This window comes from Schistocerca gregaria, chromosome 2 (genome assembly GCF_023897955.1).
Source record: "Schistocerca gregaria isolate iqSchGreg1 chromosome 2, iqSchGreg1.2, whole genome shotgun sequence".
NCBI lineage: Eukaryota > Metazoa > Arthropoda > Insecta > Orthoptera > Acrididae > Schistocerca > Schistocerca gregaria.
In genome coordinates, this window is record NC_064921.1 from 677,985,873 (window position 1) to 677,998,166 (window position 12,294).

The 12,294-nt window shown below is 40.3% G+C and overlaps 1 protein-coding gene across 1 annotated transcript in view; it reads left to right on the top strand.

The window, feature by feature from the left end:
* Positions 1 to 12,294, top strand: part of LOC126334744 (WD repeat-containing protein 13-like) — a 57,012-nt gene that overhangs the window by 18,945 nt on the left and 25,773 nt on the right. Inside the window, exons 7-8 of the mRNA XM_049997293.1 lie at positions 8,116 to 8,259; positions 10,114 to 10,292. Coding sequence (XP_049853250.1) covers positions 8,116 to 8,259; positions 10,114 to 10,292 — 323 coding nt within the window. The remainder of the gene's footprint in view (positions 1 to 8,115; positions 8,260 to 10,113; positions 10,293 to 12,294) is intronic.

Sequence of the window (12,294 nt, forward strand, 5' to 3'; positions counted from 1 at the left end):
CCAACACCAACCTATCCGAACTCCGGAGATGGGAACTCGCTCTTCAGTATATCCTCTCTTCTCGATATCCACCAGCCCTCAACCTCCGCTAATTTCAAGTTGCCGCCGCTCATACCTCACCTGTCTTTCAACAACTTCTTTGCCTCTGTACTTCCGCCTCGACTGACATCTCTGCCCTTACTCTTTGCCTTTAAATATGTCTGCTTGTGTCTGTATATGTGCGGATGGATGTGTGTGTGTGTGTGTGTGTGTGTGTGTGTGTGTGTGTGTGTATGTGTGTGTATGTGTGTGCGTGCGTGCGCGCGCGCGAGAGCGAGTGTACACCTGTCCCTTTTTTCCCCCTAAGGGAAGTCTTTCCGTTCCCGGGATTGGAATGACTCCTTACCCTCTCCCTTAAAACCCACATCCTTTCGTCTTTCCCTCTCCTTCCTGAAGAAGCAACCATCGGTTGCGAAAGCTAGTAATTCTGTGTGTGTGTTTGTGTGTTTTGTTCATTGTGCCTGTCTGCCGGCACTTTCCCGCTTGGAATCTTTGTTTTTAAATTATTTTTCCCATGTGGAAGTTTCTTTATATATATATATATATATATATAAACTCACATGGGAAGTATTTTATTTTTTAAATATAATCTACACCAGTTGGAAATGTTAAAATTCTTGTGTGTATTACTTAGAAATCTAATAAAATCGGTATTTTTTTTTTTATATATAGAAGGCTGTGGATTGCTGTGTTTTAAACTGGAATGTGTTGGTCATGTCCAGAAGAGGATGGGCACCAGGTTGAGGAAGTTGAAACAAAGTTTGAGAGACAAGAAACTTTCTGATTGTAAAACCATAAGAGGCAGACTGACAGATAAAATGACTGATGAACCACAGCAGTATTGTGGGATGGCCATTAGAAATAATATGGAGGATTTGTTGAAAATGAAGCAGACAGTATGAGCTACCTTCTTCCACAGAGTGTCAACTTATGAAAAACCAGTACACTACCTTTGCCCTCCTGGACCTGATTCATGGTGCAATTACCACAATGCACAGTTCATATAGCCATAAACATTCAATCCCAGCAGCAGTCAGGGATATCGTAAAACTTGTTTACAGAGACCTGCCAAGTCCTGAATTACCGAAGAAGTGTCTGCATGGTCAGACTCGGAATCCCAATGAGTCATTCAGTAATCTTATATGGACTCACTTACCAAAAAAAAATTTTTTTTGTTAGAATGAAGACACTAAATTTGTGGGGAGTCAGCAATGCTGTTATTGCTTTTAATGATGGCAACTTTGGTAGGGTGAAAGTGCTACAGGATATGGGAATTAATCCTGGAGTAAACTGCATCAGAGAACTTGAATGGATGGACAAGGTTCACATTGATAAAGCAGAGTATGCAGCACAGTTGGCCACTAAGGAGTCCAGAAAGAAGAAAAGAGGAAATAACTTGGAAAAGATCAAGAGGATGACATAGAGTATGGTGCAGGATGCTACTGCGTGACTAAAAATAAAAATGAAGCATATTTTAAGTGAGTTACAGTCTTTTGAAACTTTAGAAGCCGTTCCTGAAAATTTACATTTTCTGTTGCATTTTTCCCTAAATCTCAGAAACCACTTCGAGTAGGGTATTCAGATTTTCAGGGGGTAATAACATACATATCCTGAGTCTACTGCACTAAAAGAAGAACATGATGTTATGTATAATTAAAATTAGGATAATGTACAAGAAAAGTACACAAAATTTTAACTGTGTTATTGAAAAATTGTATTTCTGAAATCAGTGGTTGAATGCAATTATTGTAGTTCAGTAGACTCAAAACATACAGTTTAATGTCTTGTAAAAGTTTCATGTCAATGGCTACAGTGGTTCCTGAAATACAGGGAAGTGTACTCACTAAATTTAACAGTGGCGGGATAGAGCATTCAACTCCCCTTAAACAGTCACAATCATTTAAACACCACCGATATGAATAGAATGGACAGAAGCCCTAGTAACTTGTAGGAAAGGAAGTACCCTCTACCAAGCACTTCACAGTGGTTTGCAGAGGGTGGATGTAAGTGTAATGTAATAGGTGTGTAAAAATCAACTAATAGAAACTCCAGGTAAGAATATCAACAATGTAGGAAAAGACAGATTGCTATTTTCTGTAAAGAAGATACATCAAGTTGCAGACAAGCACAATTAAAAGACACTTACATATATAGCTTTCAGCAACAGCCTTCATCAATAAAAGAGAGACATACACCATTCCCACACACACGGAAGCACAACTCACACACGCGTGCACACACACACGATTGCCAACTCCAGAATATCAGGCTGGAGTGCAGCATCATGTGGGATCCAAACAGCAATTTGGAGGGGCTTGGGAAGGGGAAGGGATGGTTTACAGGTGGAGAGAGAGATGGATGCTCTCTGGTGTAGTGTACAGGGACTAGAATGTCAGCAGGTGCAGCGTCAGAAGGTTGTGGGGAAGGGAGGTGAGGAGAAAAGAGGCAAAAAAGGAGAGGAGTGGGGGAAGATGGGCGGATGCATCGGCAGAGAGTTGCAAATAAACAGGGTGGGAGATGAGAATAGGAATAGAGAGAGGTGAAAGCTGTTGGTTGGAGGGTGTGGGGGCAGTATGTTACTGTAGTTTGAGGCTGGAATAATTACTGGAACAGAGAATGTGTTGTAAGGAAAACCCCCATCTGTGCAGTTCAGAAAAGCTGGTTGTGGAGGGAAGAATCAAGATGGCTCGGGTAGTGAAGCAGCCACTGAAATCAAGTGTGTTGTGTTGAGTTGTATGTTGTGCCACAAGGTAATCTACTTTGCTCTTGGCCACAGTTTGGCAGTGGCTGTTCATCATGGTGGACAGTTGGTTGGTGGTCATACTAATATAAAAATCTGTGCAATGATTACAGGAGAGCTGGTAAACGACGTGGCTGCTTTACAGGAGGCCCGCCCCCTGATGAGGTAGGATAAACCTGCCCACTACATACAGGAAGTGGCCACACGGGTAGCGGGCGCTGTGTGGAAGGGACTGGGCGGTTTTTTTAGGTTAGAGGGTCTCAGTAAATCGTGGAAAGGGTGTTTTGTCTAAAAGGGGGCAGGTAAAACACAGTAAGGTAGCTGCAGAAATGTTTGGTATTGTAGTTGCAAATTGTCATAGCTGTGTTGGGAAAGAACCAAAGCTCCAACCATAATAGAAAGCACTGAAGCTCAAATAGTTATAGGTACAGAAAGCTGGCTAAAGCTTGAAATGAGTTCAGCCGAAATTTTTGCAGATGACGTAACAGTGTTCAGAAAGGATAGATTGAATACAGTTGGTGGAGGAGTATTTATTGCTGTCAGAAGTTGTTTACCTTGCAGCAGAATTGAAGTAGCTAGTTCCTGCGAAATAGTATGGGTAGAGGTTATACTTGACAATCAGACTAAACTATTAATTGGATCATTTTACTGATCCCCCAACTCAGAAGATATAGTTGCTGAACAGTTCAAAGAAAACTTGAATCTCGTTTCAAATAGGTACCCCAATCGTACAAATGTAGTTGGTGGTGACTTCAATCTACCCTCACTATGCTGGAAAAATTATACATTTAAAGCCGGCGGCAGGCATAAATCGTCATCCAAAATTTTACTGAATGCTTTCTCAGAAAATTATTTTGAACAATTAGTATATGACCCCACTCAAAGCGTAAATGGTTGCGAAAGCATACTTGACTTCTTGACAGCAAATAAACCTGGAAAAATAGGGAGTACCATGACGGTTACAGGGGTTAGCGACCACAAGGTAATTGATGCTAGGCTGAATACCGAAACACCCTCAACCATCAAAAAGAAACACAAAGTACATCTTTTTAAAAAAGCTGATAAAAATGTCTTAACACATTTTTAAGAGACAGTCTCCATTCCTTCTGTCCTGATCATGTAAAAGTAGAAAAGATGGGGAATGATTTCAGAGAGATAGTATCAACAGCAATTGAGACATATATACCACATAAATTAATAAGTGATGGTACTGATCCCCCATGGTACACAAAACAGGTCAGATCGCTGTTGTGGAAGAAACAAAAAAAGCATGCCAGATTTAAAAGAATGCAAATCCCAAGGATTGGCAGTTTTTTGCAGCAGTTCGAAAGATAGCACATACTTCAGTGTGAGATGCTTATAATAATTTCCACAATGAAACTCGGTCACATAATCTGGCCACAAACCCAAAGAGATTGTGGTCATTCATAAACCACACCATTGGCAAGACACGAACAATACCTTCACTGCGCGATGATATCGGTGAAGTCACTGGTGACAGTGTCACAAAAGCAGAAGTATTAAATGTGGTTTTCCAAAACTCCTTCATCAAAGAATATAAAGTAAATATTCTTGAATTCCAATCAACAACAACTGCCAAGACGAGAAACAGAAATAGATATCCTCGGTGTATCAATGCAATCACTTAATAAAGGCAAGACCTCCAGTCCAGATTGTATACCAGTCAAGTTCCTTTCATTGTATGCTGATACAATAGCTCCATATTTAGCAATTATATGCAACTGCTCACTCACAGAAAGATCCGCAGCGAAAGACTGGAAAATTGCTCAAGTCACACCAATACCCAAAAAGGTAAATAGGAGTAATCTGCTGAATTACAGGTCCATATCACTAACATCAATTTGCAGTAGGGTTTTGGAACATATACTGTGTTCAAACATTATGGATTATCTTGAAGAAAATGATTTGTTGACACACAGTCAGCACGGATACAGACAATATCGTTCTAGTGAAACACAACTAGCTATTTATACTCATGAAGTAGTGAGTGCTATAGACAGGGGATGTCAAATTGATTCGATATTTTTAAGTTTCCAGAAGGCATTTGACACTGTTCGTCACAAGCGTCTCCTAACCAAACTGCGTGCCTATGGAATATCGCCCCAGCCGCATGAATAGATTCATGATTTCCTGTCAGAAAGTCATCGAGTAAAACAGAAGTAATATCTGGCGTTCGCCAAGGAAGTTACAGGGCCTCTATTGTTCCTGATGTATATTAACAACATAGGAGACATTCTGAGTAGCTGTCTTAGACTGTTTGCAGATGATGCTGCCATTTACCATCTTGTAAAGTCATCAGATGACCAAAATGAATTGTAAAATGATTTAGATACAATATATGTATGGTGTGAAAAGTGGCAATAGACTCTGAGTAAAGAAAAGTGCGAAGTTATTCACATAAGTACTAAAAGAAATGTGCTAAATTTTGATTACATCATAAGCCACACAAACGTGAAGGCTGTAAATTGAACTAAATTCTTAGGGATTACAATTACGAATAACCTAAATCTGAACAATCATGTAGATAGTGTTGTGGGTAGTGCAAACCAAAGACTGTGATTCACTGGCAGAACGCTTAAAAGGTGCAACAGGTCTACTAAAAGAGAGACCACACTTGTCCGCCACCTCACTTGTCTGCCCTACTCTGGAGTACTGCTGTGGGGTGTGATATTCGCATCAGATGGGACTGACAGATGACATTGAAAAAGTTCAAAGAAGGGCAGCTCATTTTGTATTATCACAAAATAGGGGAGATAGTGCCACAGACATAATATGTGAATTGGAGTGGCAGTCATTATAACAAAGGTGTCTTTTGATGCAATGGAATCTTCTCATGAAATTTCAATCACCAGTTTTCTCCTCCAAGTACGAAAATATCCTGTTGGCACCCACCATCCACCTAGATAGGGAGAAATGATCACCACAATAAAATAAGAAAAATCAGGGCTAACACAGAAAAATTTAAGTGCTCATTTTCATACATGCCATTTGAGTGTGAAACGGTTGAGAGACAATTTGAAGGTGGTTCATTGAACCCTTTGCCAGGTACTTTATCGTTAATAGCAGAGTAATCACGTAGATGTAGAATAGGAAGTGCTGGGTGGGTGAATTAGGCAGAATTTGCACCTAGGTCTTCCACAAGGATATGATCCTTGAGATCGGGAGTGGCTAGGGATGGACTAGTATGTTGTGGAGGTTGGGTGCGTACTGGAACAGCACTTTAGGAGGGATGGAAATATCTCAGGTAGGGTGCCCCTCATTTCAGGGCATCATGGTAGGTAATAAAGCCATGGCAAAGGCTGTAGTTCAATTGTTTCAGCCCAGGATGGTACTGGGGACATTCCTGTGTCTGATTCTTGAGGTGGTGGAAGGATTTGGGGTGAAAGGGGAAATGACACATGAGATCTGTTTGCAGAGTAAGTCTGGGGGATAGTGCCATACTTGGTGAGATTTCCAAGAACCAGCTGCAAGGGAGTGTTGTCTGGAACAACTGAACCACATCCTTTCCAGGACTTTGATTACCTATCATCATGTCCTGAAATGAGGGACATCCTACCCAAGATATTTCCCATCCCTCCTAAAGTGCTGTTCCATCACCCACCCAACCTCCACGACATCCTAGTCCATCCCTATGCCATTCTCAATCCCAGACCCTTGCCAAAAGGATCATATCCTTGCAGAAGACCCAGGTGCAAACTGTGCCCAAGCCGCCCACCTAGCAGTTCCTACTCCAGTCACGTCACAGGTTTTCCTACTTCATCATGGTCCAGACTACCTGTGAAAGAAGCAATGTCATTTATCAGCTCTGCTGCAATTATTTCACAGCTCTTTATATCGGTATGACTGCTGACCAACTGTCCACCAGGATGAACTGCCACTGCCAAACTGTGGCCAAGAGCAAAGTAGACCACTCTGTGGCACTATATACAGCTGAACACAACACACTTGATTTCAATGAGTGCTTCGCTACCCGAGCCATCTCGATCCTTCCCTCCATCACCAGCTTTTCTGATCTATGCAGATGGGAGTTATCCTTACAACACATTCTCCCCTCCCGTAATTATCCCGGCCTTAACTTACACCGAGCAAGGTGTGCTGTGGTTAGCACACTGGACTCGCATTTGGGAGGACGACGGTTCAATACCACGTCTGGCCATCCTGATTTAGGTTTTCCGTGATTTCCCTAAATCGCTCCAGGAAAATGCCAGGACTGTTCCTTTGAAAGGGCATGGCCGACTTCCTTCCCCGTCCTTCCCTAATCCCGCGAGACCGATGACCTCACTGTCTGTTCTCCTCCCTCAAAGCAACCCTACTCAAGTGCCTAAAACAAAGCAGCAGCAGCCTTATCTTATGGTAACGTACTGTCCCCACACCCTTTACCGAATAGTGCCCCCCTCCCCCCCTATCCCCTTTCTCATCCACCCTGTTAATTTGCAGCCCTCTGCCAATGCATCTGCTCATCTATTCCTGCTCTTCTCCTTTTTTTCCCTCCACCTCCATGCCCCACAACCTCTCGACGCTGTGTCTGTTGACATTCTAGTCCCTGCACACTCCACCAGACAGCATTTGTCTCTCTCTCCCCACCCGTAGAGCATCCCTTCCCCTTCCCCTTCCCCTTCCTCTTCTCCTTCCCATTACCCTTCCCCTTCCCCAGGCCCTCTAGATTGCTGTTTGCATCCCACATGATGGTGCATTCTGGCCCGAGATGCTGGAGTTGGCTGTCATATGTGCTTGAGGTGTGCTTGCTTGTGTGTGTGAATGGTATGTGTCTCTCTTTTACTGATGAAGGCTGTGGCTGAAAGCTGTATGTAAGTGTCTGTTAATTGTGCCTGTCTTCAACTTGACATGTCTTCTTTATGGTAAGCAGCAATTTGTATTTTCCTTTATTGGTAATATGTGCATTTTGAAATTCTTGGGAGGATTTTCAGTTACAGATGACTGAAAATGGATATAATTTGTTCTAGGGATACTGCAGTTTTTCATTTCTGAACACTGTTTACTGTGATTAAAAGTGAATCATCAGAAAGTTGGAAGAGAAGCTGTATTCTGATTCTGACAAAGACATGATATGTTTAATTAGATTTATTTTTGCAAATCCAGCAATTTCTTAACTATATTTGTCCATTATTTCATGGCTGTGGATTGCTCATCATTATATCGTGTGTGTGTGTGTGTGCGCGCGCGTGCGCGCGCATGTGAGTGCGAGGGTGTGCCTGCATGTGTGTGCCCACCCAAGTTATCTTCTTTTTATTGCCATAAATAGAGCATTCATTCCACCAGTGACATACAGAAATTTTTCTTAATAAAATCTTTAGGCTGGTAATTCACGAGGTATGATGGAGGTACTGAATGTATCAACAGGCATCTATCCAAGAGGTGGTAGCAGCAAGCTAGGAGGCAAAGTCTTAGGATTGGCATTTGATTCCAGTGGACAGATGCTTTGGGCAGGAAATGATAAGGTATACTAATAAATGCTCTTATGTTCAATTTATCCTTTGTTCCTTACCTACTTTATTACCTTCCATGAGCCTCACTATCCTCATGTAATTTTGATATGCAATTCTTACCCATGCCATTCAGTGTATCGTGCAATGTAGTTTGCTTGCCCTGTTGAGCAGTGGATTCTGTGACACTTCTGTTCGGTCAGCAATCTCGGTTACAATTGTAAGGCAACATTTTGTAAAGACGTTTCTTCAAGGGCTGTTTGTGAATGTAGGTTATAGTTGCAGATTTTTTTCCTAATAATATACCAGCTTCAGTCACAATATTTTATTCTCCTATATAAGTCCAATGTGTTTTGGAACGACAACGCAGTTTTATTAAAGGAATTTTTTTGCATTACATCTGTTTCAGTTTAGTGCTTGTGATAAGATGGAACAGTCATAATGTCCAAAAACATTGATGTAGTCCCTGACAATGGAGTGGTAGCTCCAAATTGCATTAGACTTAAACAGGAAACTATATTTCAACTAAAGACAGCATATTACTAGCAAAAATATTTATAAACTGTTAGGCCACTTTTACATAAATTGTGTGTTTGATCCTAGAGTCCAAATCTTTCTGTCAACCACCTTACGTTATCACTTGTTGTTTTCTGTACGTGTTGTTTCAGAATCTAAAATTTCCAGAGGAACACATACATACCAACTGCCAAAATGGAGCAATTACAGATTGGCCAATAGACACAAATGTAATCAGTAGTATGGGGGGAACAGACAAAAAACCTCTAACTTTCAGAACTTCAAAACTAGTTCCTATGTCAGGTGGAATGGATAAGTAAAGATTTATATGTTACTGAAGGTTTGTGATCTTCTACTTTGGATAACATAAACAGTCCACACCGAGCGAGGTGGCACAGAGGTTAGCACACTGGACTCGCATTCGGGAGGATGACAGTTCAATCCCGTCTTCAGCCATCCTGATTTAGGTTTTCCGTGATTTCCCTAAATCGTTTCAGGCAAATGCCGGGATGGTTCCTTTGAAAGGGCACGGCCGATTTCCTTTCACATCCTTCCCTTACCCGAGCTTGTGCTCCGTCTCTAATGACCTCGCTGTCGACAGGACGTTAAACAGTAACCACCACCACCATAAACAGTCCACAGTTGATGTACAAATCTGTGTTCTGTAGATAGCGATAAAGCTGTAATATAATTTGCAGTATACGAAAGATGACAAACATCAAGTGTACAAGATGTCCTTCCCTACTCTAACAAGGCTTTTCTGTATTTTCTGCCCACCTATACTATTCTTTGCTTTGGCCTTTGTTTTTGGATTGGCTTTGTATCATAAAGTAAGTTTTATTGTGTTCATTACTTTGTATTCTAACTTAGAAAAGTCTGTAATACAATGATGAGAATAATTTTTTAATGCCCATATTCCTTGTCTCCTCTGTGCCTCTGTGGTAAGATATCTCTTATTTGGTGTTGTTTAGAAATCTGCTAACTAGCATTAAGCATTCTCATTTCAGAAATTCAAATATTGCCATTCCCTTTATTTATATTCCCTTGTTTGTTGGTGAGCGACAGCCCCCCCCCCCCTCTCTCCCCCCCTCCCCCTTTCCAGTCTCATATCTGAGTGTTCCATCCTCCTCTCATATTGTCTTTCATTTCCCCCTTTCTACAATGAGTGTCTAATAATTAACCATTTCTTAACCTCTACATAATAAGCATTAATATTTATTTTCAAGTGTAATTGTAATCATATTAAGTTTTGCTTCTGTCTTGTGAGTGTAGCTTTATTAAACCATTCATTATGTGTATTATAGCTTTATGTAACATTGTATTGCAAATTTATATTGATGTGTGCTTTCACAGGGTGTGATAGTATCTTTCTTGTTTGAACTGGCTACTGGTCGTTTGAGTAAATGTCGTCGTATTGTAGTAGCAGAGAATTGCCCTATAACTTGCATTTCATGGCGAGCATGGATCAGTCGGGAAGCGAGAGATCCAACACTTCTTGTCAACTGTGCTGCAAATGTTGTTTGCCTTTTCAGGTATTTGCATGCAATTTTAATTATGAGACTGATAACTTCTTGAATAGCTTCTCTTCTGCATAAAATCAGAATATACACTTAAAAATTGATTGTCACTAGCACTTATGTACATATCCTTCTCAGAGAAACGTTCTCATTTCACTGATAAAATAACGAAGCCATTTTTATTAAAATTCTATTTATTACATAGTTGTTTTTACAGACACTATTGTTCATTTTACAGTGCCATAATGGATAAAAGTAAACAAAACCTACCATGCTAATAGTTATGAGCACTCAGAACACCATAATAAACTCAGTAAGCTAACAGTTAGTTAAAAATGAAAAAAATAACTTTTTTTGCAGAAATCATTAATTGCAGTTTTGGTTTGAACAAATAAAGATTCTCAAACATCAAAGATGTCTAGAAACTAGTATGATCTAGTCCACTTGAGCCCAGTAAATGCTTTCTATCACTTGCAATTGTTGCCAGGTTATATACATTGTTTATTGTTACTAAAATGTATGGAACAATGTTTTATCAATGTGTAGTGACACACTTACTAGAATTGCTTATAAACATCACAAAAAATTCTGACCTCAGCAGCCAGAGACAGTGATCTAGTGTGTGTGAGCTGCATTTGTGTGAAATATATATATATCTGTGTGTGTGTGTGTGTGTGTGTGTGTGTGTGTGTGTGTGTGTTTCAGAAGAAATCCTTCTGGCAAAAAGCAAACATCTCTAGTAGTCTTTCTCTTGTGCCTATCTGTGACTCCACAAATGTGCTATATGGTTAGCAGGAATCTATAATATAATCATTATTCCATCCTGGATTTTCCAATGTTTGAAAATACCTAATAAAATAAAAGTTGAAGTTTCAAGCAGTGCAGCATCCAAAAACTGAAGATGGTTATTGGTGCAAACTCTGGCTAGTGATATTTGGATCTGGGCTCTTCTTAGTGTCTTCAGTCAGTCTCTGACAATCTAGACATTGTTCATCACATGAAGGAGGGACAGGTACTTTACATTAATATTAGTGACTTTTTGTTCTGTTCCTATATTATATACACTAATCTTTCACCTCATTGTCATAGCTTCTATGGAAGGTACACAATAGAATCAGCAGAACTGTTAATTGATATTCCTCTGAGTTCTCTCATTTACCCAAAAGGTTTTTGTTGGGAAGTAAGCTAGATTGTATACCTCAAAACTAGAAGAATTATTTCATTGCCTGTTGGTTTCACCTGAACTCTCAAGTAGACATTTTATGTGTGAGTGCCTAAGCCTGACTAGGTAGTTTTCCTCTGTAGAGGCTGGCACCCTTGCACCACATGCCTTGTTCTTGCACTAAAGCAGTTATGTGTAGATTTTTATCTATAAGTTGAAATTGAAACATATTAGGAATGAATGAAATGTACTAATGCAGCAGATTGTATTGTATTTTCACATACTTGCAGACCCTTTTCTTTGTGAATATTTTAATAGATGGTACAGCACATAAAAGAATTACCGTATTTACTCGAATGTAAGCCGCACTCAAATCTAAGCCGCACCTGAAAAATGAGACTCGAAATAAAGGAAAAAAGTTTTTCCTGAATCTAAGCCGCAACTGAAATTTGAGACTCGAAATTCAAGGGGAAAGAAAAGTTTTAGGCCACACATCCAAATCGAAACAAAGTTGGTCCATAGTAATATGAGACACAATTTAGGTCGAATGAATGACGATACAGCTACAGTAGTTTGGTTCGAGTCATAAGCTTAGCAGTTAAGCTTTACCAGGTAGCCATCCATTGTAATGCGTCAGGCGCTCTGTCCGTATTTATAAGGGTACCCTTGCTTTTTCATGTGCTTCGTGTGGTTTGAATTGATTGCTTTTTTTTTTCTTTGATTTGATAAGTGCCGTTTTCTTTGTTATATGTGTTTACGTCACTCTAAGCTGAAAATGCATTATTATACTGTGTCATGCATTGTTTGCCGCATTCTGATAATGAGTGTTTACGACCTGTAGCCGCTTGCGGCATG